Here is a 12,540-nt window from a genome sequence, read left to right on the forward strand (position 1 = left end):
AGTAGGGATGAGAGAGAAGAGGACACTTAGTTTTCTGCCTTGTGCAAATGGAAAGATGACAGTGCCATTCACTATGAAAGGAAAACAACAGAGAAGGGTCACATCTGGGCATGAGGGAAGAGATAATAAAAGCATGGGACTTACTAAGTTTTGAGGTGGCTAAAGGACATCCAAATGGAGATAGTGAACAGACAAATACCCAGGTCTGGAGCTCATATAAATTTAGGAGTCAACAGCCTAAATATCAGGGGCTTGAAGCTTGGGGCCTGTGAGCCAAATCCACCCATTATCTTTCTCTGATGAATTAAAGGTTTCAAAAACTGCACATATGATAGCTCTGGCCAGTACTGACACTGTAGTGTTAATAAGTGGGCTCACTCTCCAGTTCTACCACAGGAACCAATATCTGCATTTTATTTATTTTTATTTTATTTTGTTTTTGTTTTTTTGTAGAGACAGCATCATACTGTGTTGCTGAGGTTGATCTCAAACCCCTGGTCTCAAGCAATCCTCCTGCCTCAGCCTCCCAAAGTCCCCAAAGTCCTGGGATTACAGGCATGAGCTACTATGCTTGGCCACAATCTGCATTTTATCCTGTTCACTCATGTATGTTATTTTCTTGATCTCTAAGGCACCTCATTTTGTTATCTCTGCAACTGAAGCTGTAAGAGGGGGAGAAGACTACCCTAAAGAAAATACAGTGATGTCATTCTGAACCCTAAATTACAACTTGAAAGGCTGGTTAGAGGAGAAGTTGGTGAAGGAAAATAAAAAGGAGGACAATGCAAAGCATGGAAGCTAAGATTTCCTCCTCCTAAAATGGGAGTAAATACCACTTATTTTCCAGTCTCAATTAAGATTAAACAAAACTACTTAGATTTTACAAACTTAGCACAGTGCCTAATAAGGTAAATGCTCAGTGCATGGTAGCTATTTATAGTTCCTAGAAATAGGAAATTGTTTTCCAATATGATGTTGTTACCAGAACACTTATAAAAATTTACTGAATTTATAAATAACTTTAAAATTAAAACACAAATATTATTTATGTGATTTTATCAAGACTGTTTGACTTAGAGCAAAATTTCACGTTCTAGTGAACAAAAATAACTCCATCACTGTCCAATAGATCTCAATTTTGGGAGGGGATAATACATATCAATAATTCTAAGATTTTCAAAATAATAATGGAATGGCTAATATTACTAACCTTTCAATATCATAAATCCTGAAAATGTTTTTCTTTTCATCAAGGAAACTATTTACTAACTATGGTGAGAGAAACTTAATACTCAAAACACTAATAGTGAAAATTTAATGTTGTTGTTGCTTGAGAAAAAGACACACAAAACAGTTTTTAAAAACATATTATCAGGCCAGGTATGGTGGCTCACACATGTAACCCCAACACTTTGAGAGGCTGAGATGGGAAGACTGCTTGAGCCCAGGAGTTTGAGGTTCCAGTAAGCTATGACGCCACTGCGCTCTAAACCAGGCAACAGAATGAGACCCTGTCTCTCCAAAAAACATATTTTCAAAATAATCTTAGTGCTTTAGGAACAAAGAAATAATCTCACACTGATACTTAAATTTTTAGATTACCCATTAACCCCCAAATACTGCAAATTACTTAATTCTTCTAATACTCAGTTTCCTTATCTCTAAATGCAGATATATAATCATACCTACCTCATAATATTTATAAAGGTGTTAGCACAATCCTTATATGTAATAGGCATTCAATATATGTTGGATGGATGGACACATGGGGAGGTACAAAGGTATCATAAAGTATTTGTATTTATTAAAACAAATAATTGTCTACATTTTTTCATTATAATTTAAGAGCTGACATTTATTGGCCACTTAGTTTGTGCCAAACACTAAATTAAGCAGTGGGTATAAAGTATACAACATGTTCATGGAAAAGGATAAACAGATATCACTTTTAGATGACAGTATAAAGGAAAGATGCTTCTACTCCATACTATTTATTTTTCATTTGAAAAAATGAATAATTATGAGACCATGGTTACTTAGTTTAGCTCATAAAAACCATAAATATACAAGAGTTTATATATTTTATGGACATAAATTTTCATACAAATGCACATAAACAAAGAACAGTATATTTTAATCCTATTTCCAAGGTTTCTACAATTCTTAATCAGTGATAGGAAAACAAGAGAATGAAAATAAAGATGCGTAGATGCTCAACTAAAAATTTTAAAAATTTGGCTGGGCGTGGTGGCTCACGCCTGTAATCCTAGCACTCTGGGAGGCTGAGGTAGGCTGATTGCTCGAGATCAGGAGTTTGAAACCAGCCTGAGCAGGAGTGAGACCTCGTCTCTACTATAAATAGAAAGAAATTAATTGGCCAACTAATATATATAGAAAAAATTAGCTGGGCATGGTGGCGCATGCCTGTAGTCCCAGCTACTCGGGAGGCTGAGGTAGAAGGATCGCTTGAGCCCAGGAGAGTCTGAGGTTGTTGTGAGCTAGGGTGATGCCACGGCACTCTAGCTGGGGCAACAGAGTGAGACTCTGTCTCAAAAAAAAAAAAAAAAAAAATTTTTTTTTAAATTTATCAAACATAAGAACAGAGAACCTCTACAACACTAAATGAGTCAATCATAGTAACATATTTGAAGTATTTGATATATGATAAATGGCATATGTAACAAATATGAGTTAAATATGCTTGAGAACACACAAAAATTTTATTAAATGCCATTAGCAGAAGAAAACAAGATTTAAAGGTGATCTGGCTAATAGTAGTAAGGGAGTGAGAATACATGAAACAGAGACCAGGGATTAATTTTTTACCCATCCTGTCCCTTGATAGCTCAGAACAAAGTAATTGTTAGAAGTGAGAAGAATGGTACCTTCAAAATATTTTTACGTTAAACAATGGATCTTCAGTTTATAAGTATGTGGTGGTGAGGAGGACATATCTGTAAAAGATGTGGACTCCAGTATTTGATACAAATGACCCAATGGCCTTCAGATAAAATGACCAAAGGCCATGACAATTCAAACACATCAAATTTTAAAAGACAAGTCAAAATAATTGTGAAGAGATACTGATTACTAATTTCAGTCTCCTGTTTGAAATTCAAAACTTTAAATGACTTATCTAATTATATCCTGTCCAAAAAGAAATGCATTCTTATTGCCACAAAGAGTTAAATCTTCATTATAGTGTATGATATACAACTAATTATTGATTGAACTTGCGTTTGCTTTAAGAGCTACAAATTATTTTGATGTCTACCAAAAGATTAGCTGAAAGGTGGCCTAAGTAAGTTTCTAAAAGATATTGGCATATATTCCTTTTAAAAAAATCAAAGAAAATGGTCTCCTATATACAGCCCTTCCAACTTGCTATAGGGGATAGTGGTTACCAAAAACAAAGAGATGAAAGTTCAAAAGACTTTCTCTCATCTGTTATCACAGTTTGAGTTGCACAGAACTTGGGACAATGAGGATACTCCTGACAATAAAGCACTGGGTGCTTCCTCAAAATCACAGAAAGGCAATGTGAGAAAACAAATAGCAAATTCAAAATATTCAACCTGGGATCTAAGGAGTTACAAAACTTGTGGAGTGAAAACATTAAAAAGTAGATAGATAAAAGAATCTATTGTAGGGAAAGTCAAAGACTGGGGGAATGTATAATTGCAGTTATGGTTATGTAGAGAGTACATAAAAGGCAAGACTAAGATCAAGGACACAAACACCCTGGCTCAAAAACAATGAGGAAATTGGCCAGCTATCCTGGTTAACCAAAAAAGATTGGGTTCTTTTGCAGTCTCGACCTCATGGTGGACTTAGGAGTTTCAGTAGTCTCTGCATTATGAATTTTCTACTCAAAATAGAAAGGAATGTATAAGCAACTCCCATATACCTAGTCTCTAAGATTATCAAGATTTTGCCATCTTGGATGACTTCAAGAGTTCTTTGTTGTCAAAGAAAATTTTCAAAGTAATCTTTGTGTGAAATGAATGATGTTAAAAACATTTCCCCATTTTTGACCTATGAAAAACAATAGTAAGAAAATCCATTGTTTACTTCATTAACTTACATAGTTGAAATTAAACTCTTTTACACTGAAGCTACTCACCAATGCAGGAAACCACAGTGCTTTCTTTTTATCCAAACTAATGTAATCTACACATACAACTTTGCCGAGTAGCTCATCGATCTGTTTCCTATCATCCTCATCTTCATCACTGGAGGATGATGAAGATTCTTCCTCTGGTCTAGGGAGAGAAAAAAATAGATAGTTCCATTTATCTTCACAAGAATAAGCATACCAACGATGAACATAGGCATTCTAGAACTCATCACATTTCTAAAACTTAGAAAATGGCTAATTTAAATTTTAAAGCATTTTCTAAATTTCTAAAAAAAAATGATAGCAAGAGTTTATCATTAGAGGAAATGAAAACACATTATTTTCCTAAAAATCTTTCAGATTTATTTAGTGCTATTTCAAAAGATTAAAGGGGAAGATCAACTGGTCCCCAAATCCTCAAAAAGCTGAAGGCTCCATATTTAACAATCCAGTACTACATGAAAATATACTCAATCCCAATCTCAGATTAAAGGATGTCTGGAGATAATAATTCTACATTCCTAGTACAAAGCTAACTTTAAAAGGGGGAAAGCAGATCTTTGCTGACTGAGGGTTAGGGTGGGAAGAGGAGATAATCTAATAAGAGATCGCCACTGCTATTGTTAATATCAAATATACAGGAACTAGGTATTCATAAAATACACAATATGGTTCTTTTGTATTAAGTTGAAAACTCCTTTCAGTAACATTGAATATTGTACTAGTAAATTATAAAGATATTAACTGTCAGAAGAAAACGGAAGTATCTGAAACCATCAGTTTGATGTTAGATTGAGTGCAATAAAAAGTAAAACTATAAAGGAAAACAAAACAAAAAGCTATTCTATTTTCAATCTGGTTCCAAAAACATCTACAGCTAGTAATAAAAATAAAGAATACTAACAACTGGATGCTCAAAATGTCCAGAATAAGTAAAGATACTAGTAAATATTGAACAGATAGAATACAATGTATGTTTTTATAAAATAAAACAGAATAACGGCTAATATTGATTACCTACAGGGATGAAAATATTTTTGACATAGTTGGCAATGACCAAGTTCACCAACCAAACAATATGACCTGAAAGATCAACTATTTTAAAATTTTAAACATGATTTACCTATTTGGTTGATTGGAACAATATAAATCATACCCCTTTATATTTATGTATATCAACATAAACATAAAAGAAGGAAAAACTATTATAATAATATTAAACATTTTGAAGTGATATGGGGATTTAAAAATAGTTCCCTGGGAAAAAAAATAAAATCCTTAAAGTTTGCTACTGAGTAGAAGTACTATACTTCAAATGGCACTTAAAGAAGTTTAATCTCTACTGGGAAAGTAGGTAACAGGTAGCTGAAAAAAGCAACACATCTTTGTATTAGCTGAGCAAAAGATTCTACACATAGGCACATGGCTTAGTACAGTAGTAACAGACTTGACAAGTTTGATTTCTAGTTGATTTAGAAGAGCTTCTCTAGGGCAATGACTTTTATCTCTTCACTTTCAAATAACTACAGAACACAACCAAACTTAAAATCATAATAATTGTTTTTTCAAAGCACTCACAGAAGACTCATTCAGCTAGGGTTGTTTTGTTTTTTAAAAGACAAGATCTCACTCCGTTGCCAAAGCCAGAGTACAGTGGCCCAATCATAACTCAGTCTCCTACATCTGCTAGGCTCAAGTAATCCTCCCCAACCAGTCTCCCAAGTAGCTGGGATTACAACAGGCCCACCACGTCTCCCCTCGAACTCCTGGCCTCCAGCAATCTTCCTGCCTCTGCCTCCCTGAGTGCTAGGATTATAGGCATGAGCCATCCCATCCAGCTCAACTAGGGATTTATGAACTTTTTGAGACAAGATCTCACTCTGTTGCCTGAGCTAGAGTGCAGCGGCACCATCATAGCTCACTGCAACCTCACATTCCTGGGCTTAAGAGATCCTCTTGCTTCAGCCTCCTGAGTAGCTGGGACTACAGGCAAGAGCCACCATATCCAGATAATTTTTTATATTCTGTAGAGAAGGGGAACCTTCTACTCCCCAGGAACTCCTGGCCTCAAGCAATCTTCCTCCTTGGCCTCCCAAAGTGCTAGGATTACAAGCATGAGACACCTTGCCCAGCCTGAACACTCTTTATAACATTATTATTAGCAAGCTAGAAATCCACAATGTTAGAGGTAACATATATAAAACTCTGTAAAACACAGAAAGGGAAAACTGGGCTTTGTGTGACTAACAAAGTTATCTGTGTCATTATGAAACTCCTAACTACTTTCTTAAGATTTAATAAGACTTCAGACTCCAAAAAGTTATATTAAAAAGAAAAACAAAAAATCTTTGTTTGGGTAGATGAAACATCTATCCACCTTACACATTAAATCACCATATTGTACTCTAAAGCCATCGGCACTTTTGGACTACATGCCCCTCCTCCCTCACCTACTCAAGACTTCACTTTACATTTACTTGCCCCTCTGCCTTTCTTTGCCCTGCTCTTATTCTTATTTCCACAGTACTTACAACTTCTACCTTACTATGTAATTTACTTATTTCTTGTGTTTATTCTTTTTTTTTTTTTTTGAGACAGAGTCTCACTCTGTTCCCTGGGCTAGAATGCCTTGTTGTCAGCCTAGCTCACAGCAACCTCAAATTCCTGGGCTCAAGCAATCCTTTCCCAAGTAGCTGGGACTACAGGCATGCGCCACCATGCCCCGCTAATTTTTTCTATATATTTTTAGTTGGCCAATTAATTTCTTTCTATTTTTAGAAGAGATGGGGTCTCGTTCTTGCTCAGACTGCTTTTGAACTCCTGACCTTGAGTGATCTGCCCGCCTTGGCCTCCCAGAGTGTTAGGATTACAGGCGTTAGCCACTGCACCCAACCTCTTGTGTTTATTCTTAAACAGCCATCTCCCCCCATGAGAAAATGTAAGTTCTAAAGGTGGAGAGTTTTGTTTGTTTTTTAAGAGACAGGGTTTCATTCTGCTGCCCAGACTAAAGTGCAGTGGCCCAATCATACTTTACTGCAACCTCAAATTCCTAGGCTCAAAGCGATCGTCTACCTCAATCTTCCAAGTAGCTAGTACTACACGTGTGCACCACCATGCCAAGCTAATTTTTTTTTTTTTAAATTTTTGCAGAGACCGGATCTCGCTATGTTTTTTCTGGCTGGTCTCAAACTTCTGGCCTCAAGCAATCTTCCTGCCTCAGCCTTCCAAAGTACTAGGATTACAGGTGTGAGCCATCACGCATAGTTGAGTTTTTTTAATTGTTTTGTTCATTGATATATATCTCAAGTAGCTGAACAGAACTTGGCACACCACAGATGCTCAGTAAATACCTGTTGATGAAACAAATGAAGTGAAAGAAGATTTATTTCTTTCTACTACAGTAATCCTGATTTTACTTTACTCTAAAAATCACAAAACGTATGCAATCAGCGTAAACCATACCATTATACCTTTTTAACTTTTCCTCTTAGAGGAGGTTAGCCAGAAAACTGTTTACACAGGTCAGTTGCTCAATAAACTGGTAAACTAAAATAAAGGAGCAACAAAAATATTTTAAGGGAGCAAAGACAGACCAAGCAGAGAGTCTGTCTGATTTTTTAAATTTTCTTTTCTTTCTTGCTAGCAAGTCCCATGACTTTAGAACTGCTTTGTTTTTATTCACCTCTGACATTGTTGTTTCTCTGGTGGCATGGTAATTACATATAGAGCCACCACAAAATAATGCACTTTCTCTATGAAACAAAATCGGATGTTGTCACTAGAAACAAAGCTAATTACATGAAAATATTTACCATAATACATTAACAGCTGATTACTTAAAGCTGATCACGCATCATTATTAATTATAAATTAATCATAAATCAAGAAAGAAGAACTTTAGACAAAATATGAGCCAAAGAATAGCATATAATGAGATGCAAATAGAAAACTGAGTTAGGAATTTGAGAGCTTCGATCTTTGAAATGCAATTCTGACTTCAATGATTATTTCAGCCAAGTCAATTAACTCAATTTCAAACTTTGTTGCAGTAAATTTAGAATCTGAGTCAGCCAATGAATCTGCTTACCTGAATGTTTGTGCAGAATTTTTTTAAAAGCTGGCAATAGTAAAGTCATGTTACAAGCCTTAAGGACATTGAAGTCATTTAAAGTCCCTGAAAATGGCTATAAGAAATTTCAATGATGGGACACATTTTCCTAAGACATAATCATTAAAGCTTCACTGTGAGTAGTGCTAGAATCTATATTAGTATCAGGAAGACTGACAATGTATAGCTTCTTAGAGATCAAAACATACAGAACATATGAACATATATACAACAATAAAAAGGTTTTAATTTTTTCTGCATTTTTATCAAGAAGGAAACTGGAATCAAATTCTCATAACGAAATGAAGCAGCAAAAAATAAAAGGCTTCTTGGAATTAGACAGCAGTGATGGGTTTTGAATTCACTAAAACCCACTAAACTATATACTTTAAAAGAGTGAATTTTATGATATGTGAATTAAATCAATTTTTAAAATGTATTAAGATCTGTAGATGTTTAAATATCAAGTATAAATCAGGTATCAGATAAATCTTAACACTGTCACTGGGAAAAATTTATACCCTAATTCCTTATTGACAAGAATCATCATTAGTCTACTTCATCCTTTATCTGCAAGGGAAAAAAATAATAGTAAGTACACTGTTTCCTACTTGCTGTTTAACTGCACATAAACTTCTGCCGCGTTACCGGAAAAAACTTTGGATGGGAGGGGACAAAAAAATTTCCGTTTAGATATTCTTTTTTTTTTTTTTTCTTGAGACAGAGTCTTTGTTTGTTGCCCAGGCTAGAGTGAGTGCCATGGCATCAGCCTAGCTCACAGCAACCTCAAACTCCTGGGTTCAAGCAATCCTCCTGCCTCAGCCTCCTGAGTAGCTGGGACTACAGGCATGCACCACCATGCCCGGCTAATGTTTTCTATATATATTAGTTGGCCAGTTAATTTCTTTCTATTTATAGTAGAGATGGGGTCTCGCTCTTGCTCAGGCTGGTTTCTAACTCCTGACCTCCAGCAATCCGCCCACCTCAGCCTCCCAGAGTGCTAGGATTACAGGCAGGAGCCACTGCGCCCGGCCCCGTTCAGATATTCTATTCTTCAAGTAGAATGAAATACAATCTCTGCACAAAATCAGTACATTATAAGGGCAAAACTCAATCAAGTAATACATTGATTAAAAAAGTCAATAACTTGCTTTTAAAAATTAACAAGCTGGAGGATGATAATCATTTAAAAAAGAAAATACTTGAACTTCTTAGGACTGATTAAAGGTAGACTATAAGTGAAACTAAATTTAATGGAAGATGTAAAAAAAATCACTTTTGGAATAACTGGGGGTATATTAACTGGTATACAGATTAAAAGTTGCTAAAAGAAAACAAATTTCCTACTGTAACAATGTAGTCCTGGAAATTCTGGGAAGAGGTAAACTTATTTATCTTTGTAAAAAATACATTTTAAATGGCAATCTGAGAGCCATAGTGAAGACTTTTTTCAATGGAGTAATAGAAGAGGAAATGAAGGTTACATGAAGCTCTTAAGATCTGGGTCCAAATCACTGTTGTAGGAAATAACCCTGAGGAAAGGGGACAAAGAACTTTGAGGAAATGTTATTAAGGAGATGGTCATTTCAAAAGGGGGTACTTGCCTGTGATGATTACACACCAAAGCTTAAAACACCAAGCAAGAATATCATTGTCAGGTCCCTTGGCAGTGAAAATGACCGACCATAGTAGTGAGGGGGAAGGAAGAGCAAGCAAAACAAGATTACAGACATGCTGAGCTTCATTTCCTAAACTAGTAATTCTCAACCTTTTGTGTGGCTTCATACTTTGCACATTTACAACACAATCCCAACAGCAAATCTCTCATTACACACAGAGATTCTAAACAAGAAAATCACTAACTTAGAATATTTGCTAGAGTTTTTAGAAAGCAAAGGTCAACTTGTTCAGTGACAGTTGCATTCTTTATTCTCATATACAAGAAAGGAACATCAACTAAGAAATATAACAGACTTTTTAATAAATCATAATTTTTGATCATTTTGTAGATCATTATGTGATATTCTAGAGTGAATTTATTTTTCCACTTCTGAATGACATCTATAAAAAGGTAAAAATGTCCAAATATTACAAGCAATTTTTTCAAAATTAAAAACAATTTGATATGAAAACTATTTTTCATGTAATATATATACGAAATAATATAGGAATGTTGTTTTAAAAAGACCAAATATTGCAGCAAAAACCAGTCCTACCTGTCAGACATAAAGACCACTAGGCAGAATTTTTATATACACACATGTAAATATATTTTCATAGATAAATGAAATCATGTTACATACTGGTATTTCATCATGAAATTTTTTTATGTCAATATATGATGATGATATCTAGTATTTACATAGTACTTACTATATGAACACTTTAAGGATATGAATTCTCTTAATTTTCAAAACAACTCTAAGAAATAGGTAATACTCTTTTCCCAATTTTACAAATGAGAACTGAAGGATGAAAAGATGAAATAACCTGCCCAAGGTCAGAGAGCAAGGAAGTGACAGAGGCAGGATTCAAACCAAGGCTTGGTTCCATAGTTTATACCATGCTAGAGAATTAGAAATTCTCTATATAATTAACTCATGAAATACTTTATATATACCCAAACTCACTGCTGATATCATCTATCATAGTTAATTAAAAGTTGAGTATAAAACTATAGAAAGATTCTAATGATTGCTGATAGATAAAATATTAATTTTTAAGTAAAATCATTAATTTTCAAAGAGATATCAAAAGGTATGACAAACTTTTAAGTTACTAAGTGAATATATTTTATGCCAATATAACAGCCCTCAGGAAAAAGTGAAAACATTAGATCACAGTAACAGCTAACATTCACAACAGAATGCTTTCTTACTAATAATGCCATCATACATTTTTCATTTGTTTTCCTTTCTGCCCAAAGCACTCAATTTTTAAATATCATACATGAATAATAAGTAATAGTTATATCCTGACTACCATAAAAATAATCAAGTCACCAGCAACTAAAGTCACAAGTCAAATTATTTACCTAGTAATTAGGAAAATAAGTAACATTAAGTATATTTTCAATGCCATAATTAATATTCTAACTTCTACTCTCAAATGAGTATTTATTTATTGTTAAAAGTAATTTGTAAAGTAACTGAAGTACTCTATCTAAACAAAAAAGAGTCATTCAAGTGAATGAAAAAAGGCCTACAGAGCAAAGATAAGGTGAAGTCCCGGGTCCCTTCCTTCCTGTTTTCCTTGGATTCATTACTTACAGTCTTGGAGGCTGATTTTTCCAGTTTTAATAGTGATAAAAATAATACCTACCTTCACTTACTTGCTGTGAGGCTGAAAAATTAAATAATATAAGAGACCGTGCTTACCCAACATCTATCTTCAAAGCTCAGTCAAAATGAGGTTTAACACCTGATTCTACATTTTGAATGAAAGTATTCACTTACACTAAAGTTTTTAATAATTCAGCTCAGTATTTATTTTTAAACAGCTACTTTAACAATATTTGTGCTTATGCATATAAAAAATGTTAATCTAAACAATATATTCAGAAAAAATTTTAAGATATCCTCTAACAGAATAAATTAAAAACTATATTCCCTTGTCCCATCCCTTCCAACTTCATTCTCCTGCTCCATAGAGGCTAATGTTTTAAATTCTTTCAGCTGTTTTTTCCTGCTAGTTACTACCGTATCTTTAAATAATATCCTTATTCTCGTATTTCTTGATTTATATATATATTTTTGGAGACAGGGTCTCACTGTGTCGCCCAGGATAGAGGGCCGTGGCCAATCACAGCTCATTGTAACCTCAAACACCTGGGCTCAAGCAATCCTATTGTCTCAGCCTCCTGAGTAGCTAGGACTATAGGCTTGTACCACCACACCCAGCTGACTTTTTAAATTTTTATTTTATTTTATTTTATTTTATTTTTGGAGACTGAGTCTCGCTTTGTTGCCCAGGATAGAGTGAGTGCCATGGTGTCAGCCTAGCTCACAGCAACCTCAAACTCCTGGGCTTCTCCCGAGTAGCTGGGACTACAGGCATGCACCACCATGCCTGGCTCATTTTCTCTATATATATCAGTTGGCTAATTAATTTCTTTCTATTTATAGTAGAGACGGGGTCTTGCTCTTGGTCAAGCTGGTTTTGAACTCCTGACCTTGAGCAATCCGCCTCCCTCAGCCTCCCAGAGTGCTAGGATTACAGGCTTGAGCCACCACGCCCAGTCTGATTTTTTTAAAAATAGAGACAGGGCCTTGCTATGTTGCCCAGGCTGGTCTCAAATTCCTTCTCTCAGGCAATT

General features: G+C 34.9%; 1 protein-coding gene and 1 non-coding gene across 8 annotated transcripts in view; one reads left to right on the plus strand and one right to left on the minus strand.

Annotated features, from left to right (window-relative positions):
- Positions 1-12,540, minus strand: part of ARID4B (AT-rich interaction domain 4B) — a 152,187-nt gene that overhangs the window by 63,012 nt on the left and 76,635 nt on the right. For all 7 annotated transcript variants that reach the window (XM_012738261.2, XM_012738258.2, XM_075995473.1 and 4 more), the window contains one exon: positions 4,124-4,262. In XM_012738261.2, the coding sequence (XP_012593715.1) occupies positions 4,124-4,262 (139 nt within the window). The remainder of the gene's footprint in view (positions 1-4,123; positions 4,263-12,540) is intronic.
- Positions 8,181-8,309, plus strand: LOC142862506 (small nucleolar RNA SNORA33). Its single transcript, XR_012913592.1, has one exon. It is a non-coding gene; the product is annotated as a small nucleolar RNA SNORA33 (small nucleolar RNA).

Source organism: Microcebus murinus, chromosome 19 (genome assembly GCF_040939455.1).
Source record: "Microcebus murinus isolate Inina chromosome 19, M.murinus_Inina_mat1.0, whole genome shotgun sequence".
Lineage (NCBI taxonomy): Eukaryota > Metazoa > Chordata > Mammalia > Primates > Cheirogaleidae > Microcebus > Microcebus murinus.